This window comes from Oncorhynchus mykiss, chromosome 3, assembly GCF_057628025.1.
Source record: "Oncorhynchus mykiss isolate SJ-2025 chromosome 3, ASM5762802v1, whole genome shotgun sequence".
Lineage (NCBI taxonomy): Eukaryota > Metazoa > Chordata > Actinopteri > Salmoniformes > Salmonidae > Oncorhynchus > Oncorhynchus mykiss.
In genome coordinates this window covers 18,487,501-18,507,650 of record NC_143024.1, presented here as the reverse complement: position 1 = coordinate 18,507,650, position 20,150 = coordinate 18,487,501, and the positions used below count along the sequence as shown (strand labels likewise).

General features: G+C 49.6%; 1 protein-coding gene across 4 annotated transcripts in view; it reads left to right on the top strand.

Annotated features, from left to right (window-relative positions):
* Positions 1-20,150, top strand: part of LOC110520786 (phospholipid-transporting ATPase ID) — an 86,212-nt gene that overhangs the window by 25,776 nt on the left and 40,286 nt on the right. For 2 of the 4 annotated variants that reach the window (XM_090223570.1, XM_090223568.1), the window contains exons 3-7: positions 15,403-15,461; positions 15,673-15,786; positions 16,912-17,010; positions 18,456-18,517; positions 19,840-19,912. In XM_090223570.1, coding sequence (XP_090079696.1) covers positions 15,403-15,461; positions 15,673-15,786; positions 16,912-17,010; positions 18,456-18,517; positions 19,840-19,912 — 407 coding nt within the window. Of the gene's footprint in view, positions 1-2,149; positions 2,540-15,402; positions 15,462-15,672; positions 15,787-16,911; positions 17,011-18,455; positions 18,518-19,839; positions 19,913-20,150 lie in introns of those variants that run through there. The other 2 variants (XM_090223565.1, XM_090223572.1) reach the window with 2 other exon arrangements.

The window sequence follows — 20,150 nt, the reverse complement described above, 5'->3', positions numbered from 1 at the left end:
GTATTCAGAACAGTAGGTCAGAGAAGCAGACAGCAGGTACTATAGAGGCTGTATTCAGAACAGTAGGTCAGAGAAGCAGACAGCAGGTACTGGAGAGACTGTATTCAGAACAGTAGGTCAGAGAAGCAGACAGACAGTAGGTACTGTAGAGGCTGTATTCAGAACAGTAGGTCAGAGAAGCAGACAGCAGGTACTATAGAGGCAGTACTCAGAACAGTAGGTCAGAGAAGCAGACAGCAGATACTGGAGAGGCTGTATTCAGAACAGTAGGTCAGAGAAGCAGACAGTAGGTTCTGGAGAGGCTGTATTCAGAACAGTAGGTCAGAGAAGCAGACAGCAGGTACTGTAGAGGCTGTATTCAGAACAGTAGGTCAGAGAAGCAGACAGACAGTAAGTACTGTAGAGACTGTATTCAGAACAGTAGGTCAGAGAAGCAGACAGTAGGTACTGTAGAGGCTGTATTCAGAACAGTGGTCAGAGAAGCAGACAGCAGGTACTATAGAGGCTGTATTCAGAACAGTGGTCAGAGAAGCAGACAGCAGGTACTATAGAGGCTGTATTCAGAACAGTAGGTCAGAGAAGCAGACAGCAGGTACTGTAGAGGCTGTATTCAGAACAGTAGGTCAGAGAAGCAGACAGCAGGTACTATAGAGGCTGTATTCAGAACAGTAGGTCAGAGAAGCAGACAGTAGGTACTATAGAGGCTGTATTCAGAACAGGAGGTCAGAGAAGCAGACAGCAGGTACTGGAGAGGCTGTATTCAGAACAGTGGTCAGAGAAGCAGACAGCAGGTACTATAGAGGCTGTATTCAGAACAGTAGGTCAGAGAAGCAGACAGCAGGTACTGTAGAGGCTGTATTCAGAACAGTAGGTCAGAGAAGCAGACAGCAGGTACTATAGAGGCTGTATTCAGAACAGGAGGTCAGAGAAGCAGACAGCAGGTACTGGAGAGGCTCTAATTACATGCCCAAGCCAAGGTCATCTGCCGAATGTGTGTGTGTGTTTACTTTATGCCACAGTTCAACAGCGAGGGAATGTTAAAAGCCTTTTTATGGATCTATGGCAGCACGTGTGTGTGTGTGTGTGTGTGTGTGTGTGTGTGTGTGTGTGTGTGTGTGTGTGTGTGTGTGTGTGTGTGTGTGTTTGTGTGTGTGTGAATGTGTGTGTGTGTGTGTGTGTGTGTGTGTTTGTGTGTGTGTGTGTGTGTGTGTGTGTGTGTGTGTGTGTGTGTGTGTGTGTGTGTGTGTGTGTGTTTGTGTGTGTGTGAATGTGTGTGTGTGTGTGTGTGTGTGTGTGTGTGTGTGTGTTTGTGTGTGTGTGAATGTGTGTATAAATCAGAGAGAAGTGTGTGTTTAGCAGTCTGGATGTGTCCTCTAATGCCACGAGACTCCCCACACACGGCACGTGCCCAGAACTCTTTATCCCCGCTGCAGTGTCTCCTCTCCCCTCCCATTCCTTACCAACACTCAGGCAACTGGGCTGCTGTGAGAGTCACCTTGGCTCCGTATGCCAGCACAGCTGCATCTCCCTCCTCATGGCTAGATCCAAGATGGCACCCAGTTTCTCCTTGCAGTGACCTGCTTCTCTCACACCTCTGCAGAGGCAGTTGCCCTGACAACGTCAACGACAGCCTGCTATTGGTTGAAACCCTCTGCAAACGGACAGCCTTGGTGATTATGTAATGCAGAGACAGCTTGTCTGTGTTATTGTGAGGAGGACAATGTTTATGTAATTGGTGCCAGGGAAGGCACGTCCAAGGAATTGATTAGGGTACCCAATAATGCAGTAGCACGTTGAAGATGTCCTGTATCCAATTCCCAATATCATCATATGAATCACTTTATTACAGTGTCGTGTAATGTTATTTAACATGACTAAAGTTAATCAGTGGAATCAGAGTCGTGAGGCCTAAAGGTTCTATCGCATAACGTTCTGGTGCCCCCTACATTCAAACAATTGGTCTTTAGACTGTTGAAAGGAAATACAACGTTCCATCATTAGACTTGGCGACAGGCTCCGATGAAGATGCTGCTACTTCAGGTTCCAGTCATTTACAGTGTGGTAACGGCACCGTCAGCATCTCATTCATAGTGACATGAAGGCACCGCTTACAGCATCACAGAGAGAGTGGAGCTGGCAGCACAGCCTCACAGAGAGAGTGGAGCTGGCAGCACAGCATCACAGCCAATGACCTCAGTGGTTCTGCAGCAGAGAGAGCGAGAGCGGGTGAGAGGGGGAGGGGGAGAGAAGCGGTAATGGTATGACACACTCCTAATCTATAACCGGAGACGCAGACGGGACAGGACTGGACCAAGAGTGTTCGGTGCAGCTCCCGGAGCGTCTGTCTCTGCGCAAGATGCTCAGCAGAACCGGGGAAAACCTATCGACCGATTAACTCTGTTAGTCCCTGTTAGGTTAAGGAAGAGAGTCAGAATGACTATCCCCAAAGATATTCCTGAAAAGTGGTTCCCCATCGTTCTTCCACTGCAACAGAAGAAACAACAAGGACTAGCTGCTAAAAACAAGAAGACGTGGACAGGTACTTCTGTTGCCACAGTCACGTCAGTCATCTGTTTTATATGCAGTGTGTGCCTGTTTGTTCATTGGATGGGGAAATGTGCTGTAGCTTCCATCTATATGATTTATATCATATTTATATGATTTTTTTTGTGTTCTGTCTGATGACAGACAGGATCTCCTTGCTATGTGAATAAACCATTCTACATCTCATCTGTTTGTGTCAGTATTCAGTCCCTCTCATCTCATGATTTCTCACATCTCTGCAGTGTCCCCCATCTCCATATCTCCATCATTGTGTGTGTGTTTATGTGTCTGTGTGTGTGTCTCCGTGTGTGTGTCTGTGTGTGTGTCTCTGTGTGTGTATATGTGTGTGTGTGTGTGTGTGTGTGTATGTATGTATCTCTGTGTGTGTGTGTGTGTGTGTGTGTGTGTGTGTGTGTGTGTGTGTGTGTGTGTGTGTGTGTGTGTATGTGTGTGTGTGTGTGTATGTATGTGTGTGTGTGTGTATGTGTGTATGTGTGTGTGTCTGTGTGTGTATGTGTGTGTATGTGTCTCTGTGTGTGTGTGTGTGTGTGTGTGTGTGTGTGTGTGTGTATGTGTATGTGTGTGTGTGTTTATGTATGTGTGTATGTGTGTATGTGTGTGTGTCTGTGTGTGTGTGTGTGTGTAAGTATGTGTGTGTGTGTATGTGTGTATGTGTGTGTGTCTGTGTGTGTGTGTGTGTATGTGTACGTGTACGACACTAAGTTCTTGTTCTTCGGGTGAGACAGCCCAGGACGGTGGGACACTGATCCATCTTATAGGCACCAGTCACAGACACTGCACTGCTTCTCCCTAACCTTTTACCTTGAATCTCATCGTGTGTGTGTGTGTGTGTGTTTACAAAGTAAACAATGGGACAGTATCAGACAGACCGTCCTCAGGGTTCAGTTAGGGAACATCTACAAGACCAGGCAGCAGAATACAACCCACTAGATAGAACATTGAATATGTGTGTAGATAGAATAGTGTGTGTGTGTTGGTGTGTGTGAATGTGTGTGTAGATAGAATAGTGTGTGTGTGTTGGTGTGTGTGAATGTGTGTGTAGATAGAATAGTGCATGTGTGTTGGTGTGTGTGAATGTGTGTGGCCACGGGGTGAGTCTAAGAACTGGTGCGTCAGGAATTTGTGGCTGGTGCCGTCATGTCTAGAGAAAGAGAGAGAAAGGGAAGAAGGGGACAAGAGGGAGAGAGTGAGAGAGAAGGAGAGAGAGCTCTGCTGTGGATCTGCCTCTCTCATGGTAACACAGATCCATACATCATGCCTTCACTCACACACACATCCTCTCAACAGGATGATAGTAGCTTGTAAAATCCTCCAGGCCTTGCTCTAACCTAGTTTCTATGCTGTAGATGTCTCTGTGTCCCAGTAAAGAGTTTAAAGTTTAAAGGCTGGATAATGGGATTCTGTATTGTCCTGCTGCGTACCTCTGAGAGGCACTGTGGCTGGGGGCTGGAGCGTCCTGCTGTGTAGCTCTGAGAGGCACTGTGGCTGGAGGCTGGAGCGTGCTGCTGCGTAGCTCTGAGAGGCACTGTGGCTGGAGGCTGGAGCGTCCTGTTGCTTAGCTCTGAGAGGCACTGTGGCTGGAGGCTGGAGCATGCTGCTGCGTAGCTCTGAGAGGCACTGTGGCTGGGGGCTGGAGCGTCCTGCTGTGTAGCTCTGAGAGGCAATGTGGCTGGAGGCTGGAGTGTCCTGTTGCGTAGCTCTGAGAGGCACTGTGGCTGGAGGCTGGAGCATCCTGCTGCGTAGCTCTGAGAGGCACTGTGGCTGGAGGCTGGAGCGTCCTGTTGCGTAGCTCTGAGAGGCACTGTGGCTGGAGGCTGGAGCGTCCTGCTGTGTAGCTCTGAGAGGCACTGTGGCTGGAGGCTGGAGCGTCCTGTTGCGTAGCTCTGAGAGGCACTGTGGCTGGAGGCTGGAGCGTCCTGCTGTGTAGCTCTGAGAGGCACTGTGGCTGGAGGCTGGAGCGTCCTGTTGCGTAGCTCTGAGAGGCACTGTGGCTGGAGGCTGGGGCGTCCTGTTGCGTAGCTCTGAGAGGCAATGTGGCTGGAGGATGGAGCGTCCTGCTGCGTAGCTCTGAGAGGCACTGTGGCTAGAGGCTGGAGCGTCCTGCTGCGTAGCTCTGAGAGGCACTGTGGCTGGAGGATGGAGCGTCCTGTTGCGTAGCTCTGAGAGGCACTGTGGCTGGAAGCTGGAGCGTGCTGCTGCGTAGCTCTGAGAGGCACTGTGGCTGGAGGCTGGGGCGTCCTGCGCATTGCTCTGAGAGGCACTGTGGCTGGAAGCTGGAGCGTGCTGCTGCGTAGCTCTGAGAGGCACTGTGGCTGGGGCTGGAGCGTCCTGCTGTGTAGCTCTGAGAGGCACTGTGGCTGGAGGCTGGAGCGTCCTGTTGCGTAGCTCTAAGAGAAACTGTGGCTGGAGGCTGGAGCGTCCTTCTGCGTAGCTCTGAGAGGCACTGTGGCTGGAGGCTGAAGCGTCCTGTTGCGTAGCTCTGAGAGGCACTGTGGCTGGAGGCTGGAGCGTCCTGTTGCGTAGCTCTGAGAGGCAATGTGGCTGGAGGATGGAGCGTCCTGCTGCGTAGCTCTGAGAGGCACTGTGGCTAGAGGCTGGAGTGTCCTGCTGCGTAGCTCTGAGAGGCACTGTGGCTGGAGGCTGGAGCATCCTGCTGCGTAGCTCTGAGAGGCACTGTGGCTGGAGGATGTAGTGTGCTGCTGCGTAGCTCTGAGAGGCACTGTGGCTGGAGGCTGGAGCGTCCTGCTGCGTAGCTCTGAGAGGCACTGTGGCTGGAGGATGGAGCATCCTGCTGCGTAGCTCTGAGAGGCACTGTGGCTGGAGCGTGCTGCTGCGTAGCTCTGAGAGGCACTGTGGCTGGAGGCCGGAGCGTCCTGCTGCATAGCTCTGAGAGGCACTGTGGCTGGAAGCTGGAGTGTCCTGCTGTGTAGCTCTGAGAGGCACTGTGGCTGGAGGCTGGAGCGTGCTGCTGCGTAGCTCTGAGAGGCACTGTGGCTGGAGGATGGAGCGTCCTGCTGCGTAGCTCTGAGAGGCACTGTGGCTGGAGGCTGGAGCATCCTGCTGCGTAGCTCTGAGAGGCACTGTGGCTGGAGGATGGAGCGTGCTGCTGCGTAGCTCTGAGAGGCACTGTGGCTGGAGCATGCTGCTGCGTAGCTCTGAGAGGCACTGGCTGCAGGATGGAGCGTCCTGCTGCGTAGCTCTGAGAGGCACTGTTCCTGGGGGCTGGAGCGTGCTGCTGCGTAGCTCTGAGAGGCACTGTGGCTGGAGGCTGGAGCGTGCTGCTGCGTAGCTCTGAGAGGCACTGTGGCTGGAGGCATGAGCGTCCTGCTGCGTAGCTCTGAGAGGCACTGTGGCTGGAGGCTGGAGCATCCTGCTGCGTAGCTCTGAGAGGCACTGTGGCTGGAGGATGGAGCGTGCTGCTGCGTAGCTCTGAGAGGCACTGTGGCTGGAGCATGCTGCTGCGTAGCTCTGAGAGGCACTGGCTGCAGGATGGAGCGTCCTGCTGCGTAGCTCTGAGAGGCACTGTTCCTGGGGGCTGGAGCGTGCTGCTGCGTAGCTCTGAGAGGCACTGTGGCTGGAGGCTGGAGCGTGCTGCTGCGTAGCTCTGAGAGGCACTGTGGCTGGAGGCATGAGCGTCCTGCTGCGTAGCTCTGAGAGGCACTGTGGCTGGAGGCTGGAGCATCCTGCTGCGTAGCTCTGAGAGGCACTGTGGCTGGAGGCTGGAGCATCCTGCTGCGTAGCTCTGAGAGGCACTGTGACTGGAGGATGGAGCGTCCTGCTGCGTAGCTCTGAGAGGCACTGTGGCTGGAGGCTGGAGCGTCCTGCTGCGTAGCTCTGAGAGGCACTGTAGCTGGAGGATGGAGCGTTCTGCTGCGTAGCTCTGAGAGGCACTGTGGCTGGAGGATGGAGCGTCCTGCTGCGTAGCTCTGAGAGGCACTGTGGCTGGAGGCTGGAGCGTCCTGCTGCGTAGCTCTGAGAGGCACTGTGGCTGGAGGATGGGGTGTCCTGCTGTGTAGCTGAGAGGCACTGTGGCTGGAGGCTGGAGCGTCCTGCTGCGTAGCTCTGAGAGGCACTGTGGCTGGAGGATGGAGTGTGCTGCTGCGTAGCTCTGAGAGGCACTGTGGCTGGAGGATGGAGCATCCTACTGCGTAGCTCTGAGAGGCACTGTGGCTGCAGGATGGAGCATCCTGCTGCGTAGCTCTGAGAGGCACTGTGGCTGGGGGCTGGATTGTCCTGCTGCGTAACTCTGAAAGGCACTGTGGCTGGAGGCTGGAGCGTCCTGCTGCGTAGCTCTGAGAGGCACTGTGGCTGGAGGATGGAGCGTCCTGCTGCGTCGCTCTGAGAGGCACTGTGGCTGGAGGATGGAGCGTCCTGCTGCATAGCTATGAGAGGCACTGTGGCTGGAGGCTGGAGCGTCCTGCTGCGTAGCTCTGAGAGGCACTGTGGCTGGAGGATGGGGTGTCCTGCTGCGTAGCTGAGAGGCACTGTGGCTGGAGGCTGGAGTGTCCTGCTGCGTAGCTCTGAGAGGCACTGTGGCTGGAGGATGGAGTGTGCTGCTGCGTAGCTCTGAGAGGCACTGTGGCTGGAGGATGGAGCATCCTGCTGCGTAACTCTGAGAGGCACTGTGGCTGTAGCATGCTGCTGCGTAGCTCTGAGAGGCACTGTGGCTGCAGGATGGAGCGTCCTGCTGCGTAGCTATGAGAGGCACTGTGGCTGGAGGCTGGAGCGTCCTGCTGCGTAGCTCTGAGAGGCACTGTGGCTGGAGGATGGGGTGTCCTGCTGCGTAGCTGAGAGGCACTGTGGCTGGAGGCTGGAGCGTCCTGCTGCGTAGCTCTGAGAGGCACTGTGGCTGGAGGATGGAGTGTGCTGCTGCGTAGCTCTGAGAGGCACTGTGGCTGGAGGATGGAGCATCCTGCTGCGTAACTCTGAGAGGCACTGTGGCTGTAGCATGCTGCTGCGTAGCTCTGAGAGGCACTGTGGCTGCAGGATGGAGCGTCCTGCTGCGTAGCTATGAGAGGCACTGTGGCTGGAGGCTGGAGCGTCCTGCTGCGTAGCTCTGAGAGGCACTGTGGCTGGAGGATGGGGTGTCCTGCTGCGTAGCTGAGAGGCACTGTGGCTGGAGGCTGGAGCGTCCTGCTGCGTAGCTCTGAGAGGCACTGTGGCTGGAGGATGGAGTGTGCTGCTGCGTAGCTCTGAGAGGCACTGTGGCTGGAGGATGGAGCATCCTGCTGCGTAACTCTGAGAGGCACTGTGGCTGTAGCATTCTGCTGCGTAGCTCTGAGAGGCACTGTGGCTGCAGGATGGAGCGTCCTGCTGCGTAGCTCTGAGAGGCACTGTGGCTGGGGGCTGGATTGTCCTGCTGCGTAACTCTGAAAGGCACTGTGGCTGGAGGATGGAGCGTCCTGCTGCGTAGCTCTGACAGGTACTGTGGCTGGAGGCTGGAGCGTGCAGCTGCGTGAGGCTGCCGGTCTCTTGAGGCTGTCATGCAGGGAGCTGTATAAATGCTTAATGGGCCTGGCTAAAGACGCACAATGGTTTGGACCTTGACAGGCTTGCTTGGATGGCTTTGGCAGTGGCAAAATGGGTCTGGAAGAGAATCTGTGGTTGGCAAGCCTGTATATCTCTATCTACCTGCCTGCCAGTGGGCAAATGGCTGTTATGTGACCAACCTACCTGCCTGCCAGCAGGCATGGGGCTGTTATGTGACCAACCTACCTGCCTGCCTGCCAGCGGGCAAATGGCTGTTATGCGACCAACCTACCTGCCTGCCAGTGGGCATGGGGCTGTTATGTGACCAACCTACCTGCCTAACAGCGGGCAAATGGCTGTTATGTGACCAACCTACCTGCCTGCCAGCGGGCAAATGGCTGTTATGTGACCAACCTACCTGCCTGCCAGCAGGCATGGGGCTGTTATGTGACCAACCTACCTGCCTGCCTGCCAGCGGGCAAATGGCTGTTATGCGACCAACCTACCTGCCTGCCAGTGGGCATGGGGCTGTTATGTGACCAACCTACCTGCCTGCCTGCCAGCGGGCAAATGGCTGTTATGCGACCAACCTACCTGCCTGCCAGTGGGCATGGGGCTGTTATGTGACCAACCTACCTGCCTGACAGCGGGCAAATGGCTGTTATGTGACCAACCTACCTGCCTGACAGCGGGCAAATGGCTGTTATGTGACCAACCTACCTGCCTGCCAGTGGGCAAATGGCTGTTATGTGACCAACCTACCTGCCTGCCAGCAGGCATGGGGCTGTTATGTGACCAACCTACCTGCCTGCCTGCCAGCGGGCAAATGGCTGTTATGTGACCAACCTACCTGCCTGCTTGTAGTGTATTCGAGGTTTTACGAGGCTTCCAAAGTTTGTTATTACCACTTAAATGTCAGACTGTATTTGCCCTAAAGAAAAATGTATCAACCCACATAATCCACATAATAAATCACATTTCCTGTTGCTGCAGCATTATTTTCCTGCTGTGAGAAACTGGCCAAATGTAGATCCTATCTCTCACACTGACTGTCAGCAGTGTTGTGGTACAGCTCAAACTTCAAGCCTGGTGTGTGCATGTTATGGACTGTTTATATAGGGCCTAGGTTAATGTCTTCTTATGGTCCATCAACTGTTTATATAGGGCCTAGGTTAATGTCTTCTTACTGGGCTGTGTGTTTTGGTGGGTCAGATGGGGCTGTGTGTTTTGGTAGGTCTTACATGGCTGTGTGTTTTGGTAGTTCAGACAGGGCTGTGTGTTTTGGTAGGTCAGGTGGGACTGTGTGTTTTGGTAGGTCAGGTGGGACTGTGTGTTTTGGTAGGTCTTACATGGCTGTGCGTTTTGGTAGGTCAGATGGGACTGTGTGTTTTGGTGGGTCAGACGGGGCTGTGTGTTTTGGTAGGTCAGATGGGGCTGTGTGTTTTGGTAGGTCAGACAGGACTGTTTGTTTTAGTAGGTCAGATGGGGATGTGTGTTTTGGTAGGTCAGGTGGGACTGTGTGTTTTGGTAGGTCTTACATGGCTGTGTGTTTTGGTAGGTCAGATGGGACTGTGTGTTTTGGTAGGTCAGACGGGGCTGTGTGTTTTGGTAGGTCAGATGGGACTGTGTGTTTTGGTAGGTCAGATGGGGCTGTGTGTTTTGGTAGGTCTTACATGGCTGTGTGTTTTGGTAGGTCAGATGGGACTGTGTGTTTTGGTAGGTCAGATGGGACTGTGTGTTTTGGTAGGTCAGACGGGGCTGTCTGTTTTGGTAGGTCAGACAGGACTGTTTGTTTTAGTAGGTCAGGTGGGGCTGTGTGTTTTGGTAGGTCAGATGGGGCTGTGTGTTTTGGTAGGTCTTATATGGCTTTTTTGTTTTGGTAGTTCAGACAGGGCTGTGTATTTTGTTAGGTCAGACAGGACTGTGTGTTTTGGTAGGCCAGACAGGACTGTGTGTTTCGGTAGGTCAGACGGGGCTGTGTGTTTTGGTAGGTAAGATGGGGCTGTGTGTTTTGTTAGGTCAGATGGGGCTGTGTGTTTTGGTAGGTCAGATGGGACTGTGTGTTTTGGTAGGTCAGACAGGACTGTTTTGGTATGTCAAACAGGGTTGTGTGTTTTGGTAGGTCAGATGGGGCTGTGTGTTTTGGTAGGTCAGACAGGATTGTGTGTTTTGGTAGGTCAGGTGGGACTGTGTGTTTTGGTAGGTCAGATGGGGCTGTGTGTTTTGGTAGGTCAGATGGGGCTGTGTGTTTTGGTAGGTCTTACATGGCTGTGTGTTTTGGTAGTTCAGACAGGGCTGTGTGTTTTGGTAGGTCAGGTGGGACTGTGTGTTTTGGTAGGTCAGGTGGGACTGTATGTTTTGGTAGGTCTTACATGGCTGTGTGTTTTGGTAGGTCAGATGGGACTGTGTGTTTTGGTGGGTCAGACGGGGCTGTGTGTTTTGGTAGGTCAGATGGGGCTGTGTGTTTTGGTAGGTCAGACAGGACTGTTTGTTTTAGTAGGTCAGATGGGGATGTGTGTTTTGGTAGGTCAGGTGGGACTGTGTGTTTTGGTAGGTCTTACATGGCTGTGTGTTTTGGTAGGTCAGATGGGACTGTGTGTTTTGGTAGGTCAGACGGGGCTGTGTGTTTTGGTAGGTCAGATGGGACTGTGTGTTTTGGTAGGTCAGATGGGACTGTGTGTTTTGGTAGGTCAGACGGGGCTGTGTGTTTTGGTAGGTCAGACAGGACTGTTTGTTTTAGTAGGTCAGGTGGGGCTGTGTGTTTTGGTAGGTCAGATGGGGCTGTGTGTTTTGGTAGGTCTTACATGGCTTTTTTGTTTTGGTAGTTCAGACAGGGCTGTGTATTTTGTTAGGTCAGACAGGACTGTGTGTTTTGGTAGGTCAGACAGGACTGTGTGTTTCGGTAGGTCAGACGGGGCTGTGTGTTTTGGTAGGTCAGATGGGACTGTGTGTTTTGGTAGGTCAGACAGGACTGTTTTGGTATGTCAAACAGGGTTGTGTGTTTTGGTAGGTCAGATGGGGCTGTGTGTTTTGGTAGGTCAGACATGACTGTGTGTTTTGGTAGGTCAGGTGGGACTGTGTGTTTTGGTAGGTCTTACATGGCTGTATGTTTTGGTAGGTCAGATGGGACTGTGTGTTTTGGTAGGTCAGATGGGGCTGTGTGTTTTGGTAGGTCTGATGGGGCTGTGTGTTTTGGTAGGTCAGACGGGACTATGTGTTTTGGTAGGTCAGATGGGGCTGTGTGTTTTGGTAGGTCAGACAGTGCTGTGTGTTTTGGTAGGTCAGATGGGGCTGTGTGTTTTGGTAGGTCAGATGGGACTGTGTGTTTTGGTAGGTCTTACATGGCTGTATGTTTTGGTAGGTCAGATGGGACTGTGTGTTTTGGTAGGTCAGATTTGGCTGTGTGTTTTGGTAGGTCAGATGGGGCTGTGTGTTTTGGTAAGTCAGATGGGGCTGTGTGTTTTGGTAGGTCAGACGGGACTGTGTGTTTTGGTAGGTCAGACAGGACTGTGTGTTTTGTAGGTCAGATGGGGCTGTGTGTTTCGGTAGGTCAGATGGGGCTGTGTGTTTTGGTAGGTCAGACAGGACTGTGTGTTTTGTAGGTCAGACGGGACTGTGTGTTTTGGTAGGTCAGATGGGACTGTGTGTTTTGGTAGGTCAGACAGGACTGTGTGTTTTGGTAGGTCAGACAGGACTGTGTGTTTTGTAGGTCAGATGGGGCTGTGTGTTTCGGTAGGTCAGACGGGACTGTGTGTTTTGTAGGTCAGATGGGGCTGTGTGTTTCGGTAGGTCAGACGGGACTGTGTGTTTTGGTAGGTCAGATGGGACTGTGTGTTTTGGTAGGTCAGATGGGGCTGTGTGTTTTGGTAGGTCAGATGGGACTGTGTGTTTTGGTAGGTCAGACAGGACTGTGTGTTTTGGTAGGTCAGACAGGACTATTTTGGTAGGTCAAACAGGGTTGTGTGTTTTGGTAGGTCAAACAGGGTTGTGTGTTTTGGTAGGTCAGATGGGGCTGTGTGTTTTGGTAGGTCAGACAGGACTGTGTGTTTTGGTAGGTCAGGTGGGACTGTGTGTTTTGGTAGGTCTTACATGGCTGTATGTTTTGGTAGGTCAGATGGGACTGTGTGTTTTGGTAGGTCAGATTTGGCTGTGTGTTTTGGTAGGTCAGATGGGGCTGTGTGTTTTGGTAAGTCAGATGGGGCTGTGTGTTTTGGTAGGTCAGACGGGACTGTGTGTTTTGGTAGGTCAGACAGGACTGTGTGTTTTGTAGGTCAGATGGGGCTGTGTGTTTCGGTAGGTCAGATGGGGCTGTGTGTTTTGGTAGGTCAGACAGGACTGTGTGTTTTGTAGGTCAGACGGGACTGTGTGTTTTGGTAGGTCAGATGGGACTGTGTGTTTTGGTAGGTCAGACAGGACTGTGTGTTTTGGTAGGTCAGACAGGACTGTGTGTTTTGTAGGTCAGATGGGGCTGTGTGTTTCGGTAGGTCAGACGGGACTGTGTGTTTTGTAGGTCAGATGGGGCTGTGTGTTTCGGTAGGTCAGACGGGACTGTGTGTTTTGGTAGGTCAGATGGGACTGTGTGTTTTGGTAGGTCAGATGGGGCTGTGTGTTTTGGTAGGTCAGATGGGACTGTGTGTTTTGGTAGGTCAGACAGGACTGTGTGTTTTGGTAGGTCAGACAGGACTATTTTGGTAGGTCAAACAGGGTTGTGTGTTTTGGTAGGTCAAACAGGGTTGTGTGTTTTGGTAGGTCAGATGGGGCTGTGTGTTTTGGTAGGTCAGACAGGACTGTGTGTTTTGGTAGGTCAGGTGGGACTGTGTGTTTTGGTAGGTCAGATGGGGCTGTGTGTTTTGGTAGGTCAGACGGGACTATGTGTTTTGGTAGGTCAGATGGGGCTGTGTGTTTTGGTAGGTCAGACAGTGCTGTGTGTTTTTGTAGGTCAGATGGGGCTGTGTGTTTTGGTAGGTCAGATGGGACTGTGTGTTTTGGTAGGTCTTACATGGCTGTATGTTTTGGTAGGTCAGATGGGACTGTGTGTTTTGGTAGGTCAGATTTGGCTGTGTGTTTTGGTAGGTCAGATGGGGCTGTGTGTTTTGGTAGGTCAGATGGGGCTGTGTGTTTTGGTAGGTCAGACGGGACTGTGTGTTTTGTAGGTCAGACGGGACTGTGTGTTTTGGTAGGTCAGATGGGACTGTGTGTTTTGGTAGGTCAGATGGGGCTGTGTGTTTTGGTAGGTCAGATGGGGCTGTGTGTTTTGGTAGGTCAGACAGTGCTGAACAAGGCTATTCCTCAGGAGGATGAGACTAGAGGGACTGACATGCATGCTGCTGCACAGGAAACGACTGGTGTGTGTGTGGTTGAGGGGCTGGTTATAGACTGGTCTGCTGACAGAGACAAACAGGAAGGAAGTTAGCAGGTGTGTGACTGTGTGTGTACTGTATGCTTTTTTTTCCGATTCCTCTGAAACAGGACAGGGGCAGTGTTTGCCTGACCTACCTGTGCAGGTCAGGCAAACTGTGTTTGTTTGTGTGTGTGTGTGTGTGTTTTTGTGTGTGTGTGTGTGTGTGTTTTTGTGTGTGTGTGTGTGTGTGTGTGTGTGTGTGTGTGTGCGTGTGTGTGTGTGCGTGTGTGTGTGTTTGGTTTCACATTTCTGTGTTACACAAATTGATTGCAGCTGTGTGTATGCATGTTTTGCACACTACAAAATTGTATGTGTATGTGTGTGGGGTTTCATATCATTATTAATAGTTTGGTTTCTATAGTATTATCTGTCTGATGATTCCCCTGACCACGCATTGTTAGCAATGAGGACAGAGGACAGACCTTTTCACCTCACTCTCTTCTTCACACTTTAATGGTATGTGTGTGTGTGTGTGTGTGTGTGTGTGTGTGTGTGTGTGTGTGTGTGTGTGTGTGTGTGTGTGTGTGTGTGTGTGTGTGTGTGTGTGTGTGTGTGTGTGTGCGTGTGTGTGTGCTCTACTCTGGATAAACAGAGCAGTCATTTAATTTTAAAAGCTCTCATCAATATTAGAGGACAGGAGGCAGGGAGTGTTTCTCCAAAACATTCACTGCATCAGCTCAAAACCAGAGAGAGAGAGAGAGCGGGGGGGAGTGAGAGAGAAGGGGAGTGAGAGAGAGAAAGAAAGAGAAGGGGAGTGAGAGAATACAGTTTCTCTAAGTTGATGAACAGGAGGGAGAGCATTGTTGCTAAGGGGAAGGGAGTTAGTCTCTTAATATTTAGATGGAGGGAGGAGTTTGAGTGGCTGAAGAGCTGGAGCTTTCAGCATCCTCCTAGAGAGAGAGAGAGATACCCACTAATTATCAACATCCAGAAAAGAGCCGTCAAATTCAAATCTACAATGGAATGGTTCAAAAATAAACATATCCAGGTGTTAGAATGGCCAAGTCAAAGTCCAGACCTGAATCCAATCGAGAATCTGTGGAAAGAACTGAAAACTGCTGTTCACAAATGCTCTCCATCCAACCTCACTGAGCTCGAGCTGTTTTGCAAGGAGGAATGGGAAAAAATGTCAGTCTCTCGATGTGCAAAACTGATAGAGACATACACCAAGCGACTTACAGCTGTAATCGCAGCAAAAGGTGGCGCTACAAAGTATTAACTTAAGGGGGCTGAATAATTTTGCACGCCCAATTTTTCAGTTTTTGATTTGTTAAAAAAGTTTGAAATATCCAATAAATGTCGTTCCACTTCATGATTGTGTCCCACTTGTTGTTGATTCTTCACAAAAAAATACAGTTGTATATCTTTATGTTTGAAGCCTGAAATGTGGCAAAAGGTCGCAAAGTTCAAGGGGGCCGAATACTTTCGCAAGGCACTGTATATGTTAATTAGATAGGCTAAATCAACCTCTCTCCATCTCTCTTTTTCTGTCCCAACACAGACTGTAGTTACAGATGTTCTATGCTAATCTGACCAGTTTCTCACAGCAGGACAATAATCCTGCAGCAACAGGAAATGTGAATTATTATGTGGATTATAATTAATGGACATTTTTGTAGGGGTTGATACATTTTTCGTTTAGTCTGACATTTTAAAGTGGAAATGACAACATTTAAAAGCCTTTTTAAACCTTGAATACACTGAAAATGTGCCTTTCCTGCTGCACAGGAAAATTCCCAGTGACAACAGAGGGATCAAATTAACATAGAACATCTGTATTGATGAATTAGTGATATGGGCTCGGCCTGGGATAATCACCCTCTTACAAACACACACACAAAGGCAAGGTCCCTGGCAGGGAATCTGTGTGTTATCCCAAAGATATTTTTGGTTAAGATGTTTCAGAGTTGTGTTATTCAAAGTTATGTGTTGTCTGTCTCACAGTTGTGTTGTGTGTGTTTCACCAGAGGAGGAGAGGAGGGTTCGGGCCAATGACAGAGAATACAACGAGAAGTTTCAGTATGCGGTAAGAGAGATAGTTTGTGTGTTTGTGTGCGTACATGATTATATATGTGTATTTATGTTTAAGTACAGTACATGACTAATCATAGACCAACATTTTCTATTTTTGTAGTAATTAGTATTTCACATTTAGAACATACCTTCCTCTATTCCCCCTTCTCTTTATCTCTCTTTATTTCTCTTTATCTCTCTCTCTCGCTCTCTATCTCTCTCAGAGTAACTGTATTGTGACGTCTAAGTACAACGTCATCACCTTTCTGCCCGTCAACCTGTTTGAACAGTTCCAGGAAGTGGCCAACACCTACTTCCTCTTTCTGCTCATACTGCAGGTAAGATGGAAGCAGGGAGAGGAAGTGGAGGTATGGGGAGGGCAGAGAGAGACGGGGATAAAGCAATGGAGGGAGAGGAAGTGAAGACAGGGGTGCTGTAAAGGGGGGTGGGCTAGAGATGAGTGGGGAGGGGAGAAAGAGAGGCTATCAGTTTTCACCACACTGAAGGACACAGCAGGTACATCGTAGAGACTGCTTTCTTCTCTTTCTTTCTCCCCTTCCTCCCTCCTCTCGCTCTCCTCTCTTTCTCTCCCCTTCCTCCCTCCTCTCGCTCTCCTCTCTTTCTCTCCCCTTCCTCCCTCCTCTCGCTCTCCTCTCTTTCTCTCCCCTTCGTCCCTCCTCTCGCTCTCCTCTCTTTCTCTCCCCTTCCTCCCTCCTCTCGCTTTCCTCTCTTTCTCTCCCCTTCCTCCCTCCTCTCGCTCTCCTCTCTTTCTCTCCCCTTCCTCCCTCCTCTCCTCTCTTTCTCTCCCCTTCCTCCCTCCTCTCGCTCTCCTCTCTTTCTCTCCCCTTCCTCCTCTCGCTCTCCTCTCTTTCTCTCCCCTTCCTCCCTCCTCTCGCTCTTCCTCCCCTTTCTCCTGCCCCCTCCCTCTCTGTTTCCCTCTTTCTCTCCCTCCCTCTCCTTTCTCCTGCTCCCTCCCTCCCTCTGTTTGCCCCTCTCTCTCCCTCCCTCTCCTTCCTCCTGCCCCCCTCCCTCTCTGTTTCCCTCTCTCTCTCCCTCCCTCTCCTTTCTCCTGCCCCCCTCCCTCTCTGTTCCCCCCCCCCTCTCCTTCCTCCTGCCCCCCTCCCTCTCTATTTCCCTCTCTGTTTCCCTCTCTCTCTCCCTCCCTCCCTCTCCTTCCTCCTGCCCCCATCCCTCCCTCTCTCTCTCTCTCTCTCTCTCTCTCCCTCCCTCTCTCTCTCTTTCTCTCTCTCTCTCTCTCTCTCTCTCTCTCTCTCTCTCCCTCCCTCTCCTTCCTCCTGCCCCCATCCCTCCCTCTCTGTTAATCTCTCTCTCTCTCTCTCTCTCTCTCTCTCTCTCTCTCTCCCTCCCTCTCCTTCCTCCTGCCCCCATCCCTCCCTCTCTGTTCATCTCTCTCTCTCTCTCTCTCTCTCTCTCTCTCTCTCTCGCTCCCTCTCTCTCTCCAGTTGATTCCTCAGATCTCGTCTCTCTCCTGGTTCACCACCATAGTGCCTTTAGTCCTGGTGCTCAGCATCACTGCAGTAAAGGATGCCACCGATGACTACGTGAGTGTCTGTCACACACACACATACACACACACACACACACTAGGGCTGTGACGATTATGGAATTTGGGGTAACAATGAATTGTCACGCAAATGGGAATGGTTATTGTTATAATTGTAATTTAGGTTGAATAATCTTTAGAGCTTGTAATGCATCATAATGCGTCTGTAAAAAGTGCTATGACGACCTAATGATTACAACACAGCTTTGGTGAAACCCCTGTCTCAAAAACAAATGGTTCTGACCGTTTGGAACTTTGGAAAATGAAGCTTCTCCCGACTGTGCCTTTCTGATCGTAAAATGATTACCAGCTTTACCGACTTCATGTAAAATGATTACCAACTTTACCCACTTCGTGTAAAATGATTACCAACTTTACCCACTTCATGTAAAATGATTATCAACTTTACCCACTTCATGTAAAATGATTACCAACTTTACCCACTTCATGTAAAATGATTATCAACTTTACCGACTTCATGTAAAATGATTACCAACTTTACCCACTTCGTGTAAAATGATTACCAACTTTACCCACTTCATGTAAAATGATTATCAACTTTACCCACTTCATGTAAAATGATTACCAACTTTACCCACTTCATGTAAAATGATTACCAACTTTACCCACTTCATGTAAAATGATTACCAACTTTACCCACTTCATGTAAAATGATTACCAACTTTACCCACTTCGTGTAAAATGATTACCAACTTTACCCACTTCATGTAAAATGATTACCAACTTTACCCACTTCATGTAAAATGATTATCAACTTTACCCACTTCATGTAAAATGATTACCAACTTTACCCACTTCATGTAAAATGATTACCAACTTTACCCACTTCATGTAAAATGATTACCAACTTTACCCACTTCATGTAAAATGATTACCAACTTTACCCACTTCATGTAAAATGATTACCAACTTTACCCACTTCGTGTAAAATGATTACCAACTTTACCCACTTCATGTAAAATGATTACCAACTTTACCCACTTCGTGTAAAATGATTATCAACTTTACCCACTTCATGTAAAATAATTACCAACTTTACCCACTTCATGTAAAATGATTACCAACTTTGCCCACTTCATGTAAAATGATTACCAACTTTACCCACTTCATGTAAAATGATTACCAACTTTACCAACTTCATGTCAAATGATTACCAACTTTACCCACTTCATGTAAAATGATTACCAACTTTACCCACTTCATGTAAAACGAAAAACTGCTACTGGGTGAACTGTATCTAGTTGAATATAAAGTTGAATGCCCCGTCTCCTAAAATAAATGTCTTAAGATGTGCAGATCATGACTATTATTTTGAAGTTTTTGTCCGTAATTGTTGGTTGATAATTGTAACTGTCCTAACTTACACTATTCAAAACACATACTATTTGGAGAGAAAAACATGTCAACTCTTGTCTCCTTCAGTTCCGTCACAAGAGTGACAACCAGGTGAACAACCGGCAGTCTCAGGTCGTCATCCAGGGCTCGTAAGTCTCCTCTACACTCAGCAATACAGACAGTAATCTAGTACAGTCTACACTCAGCAATACAGCCACTCATCTAGTAGAGTCTACACTCAGCAATACATACAGTCTTCTAGTCCAGTCTACACTCAGCAATACAGACAGTAATCTAGTCCAGTCTACACTCAGCAATACAGCCATTCATCTAGTAGAGTCTACACTCAGCAATACAGACAGTATTCTAGTCCAGTCTACACTCAGCAATACAGACAGTCATCTAGTACAGTCTACACTCAGCAATACAGCCATTCATCTAGTAAAGTCTACACTCAGCAATACAGACAGTCATCTAGTACAGTCTACACTCAGCAATACAGACAGTCATCTAGTCCAGTCTACACTCAGCAATACAGACAGTCATCTAGTAGAATCTACACTCAGCAATACAGCCATTCATCTAGTAGAGTCTACACTCAGCAATACAGCCATTCATCTAGTACAGTCTACACTCAGCAATACAGCCATTCATCTAGTACAGTCTACACTCAGCAATACAGACAGTCTTCTAGTCCAGTCTACCCTCAGCAATACAGACAGTCATCTAGTACAGTCTACACTCAGCAATACAGACAGTCATCTAGTACAGTCTACACTCAGCAATACAGACAGTCCTCTAGTCCAGTCTACACTCAGCAATACAGCCATTCATCTAGTACGGTGTACACTCAGCAATACAGCCATTCATCTAGTCCAGTCTACACTCAGCAATACAGACAGTCTTCTAGTCCAGTCTACACTCAGCAATACAGACAGTCTTCTAGTCCAGTCTACACTCAGCAATAAAGACAGTCTTCTAGTCCAGTCTACACTCAGCAATACAGACAGTATTCTAGTCCAGTCTACACTCAGCAATACAGACAGTCTTCTAGTCCAGTCTACACTCAGAAATACAGACAGTCACTTCTGCTGCTGACCAATACTCATGCTGTTCTCTTCACACATTGTAAGCTGTTTATATTTATAATTTAGTTCCTCCTTCTTTCTCTTTCTACCTACCTACCTACCTACCTACCTACCTACCTACCTACCTACCTACCTACCTACCTACCTACCTACCTACCTACCTACCTACCTACCTACCTCCCTCACTCCCTCACTCCCTCCCTCACTCCCTCCCTCCCTCCCTCCCTCCCTCCCTCCCTCTCTCTCTCTCTCTCTCTCTCTCTCTCACCCTCCCTCCTTCTCTCCCTCCCTCCCTCTCTCTCTCTCTCTCTCTCCCTCTCACCCTCCCTCCTTCTCTCCCTCCCTCTCTTTCTCTCTCTCTCCCTCCCTCGTTTCTCTCTCAGTCTTCAGAAGGAGAAGTGGATGAATGTAAGAGTGGGTGATATCATTAAACTGGAGAATAACCAGTTTGTGGCAGTAAGTGTATGTCATTCAATCATCAACATAATGTATCACTCACACACACACACACACACACACACACACACACACACACACACACTGGTCATGATTCATTTACAACTGTTGTAATGTACTCTGTCATAACACGTTTTTTATGGTGCAGTGCAATGGTTTGATATATATACAAGCACTTACCGGTATTGAGATTCATTCATGGTGGTTTTAAAGGCTTCCATAAAGGCGATGTAACACA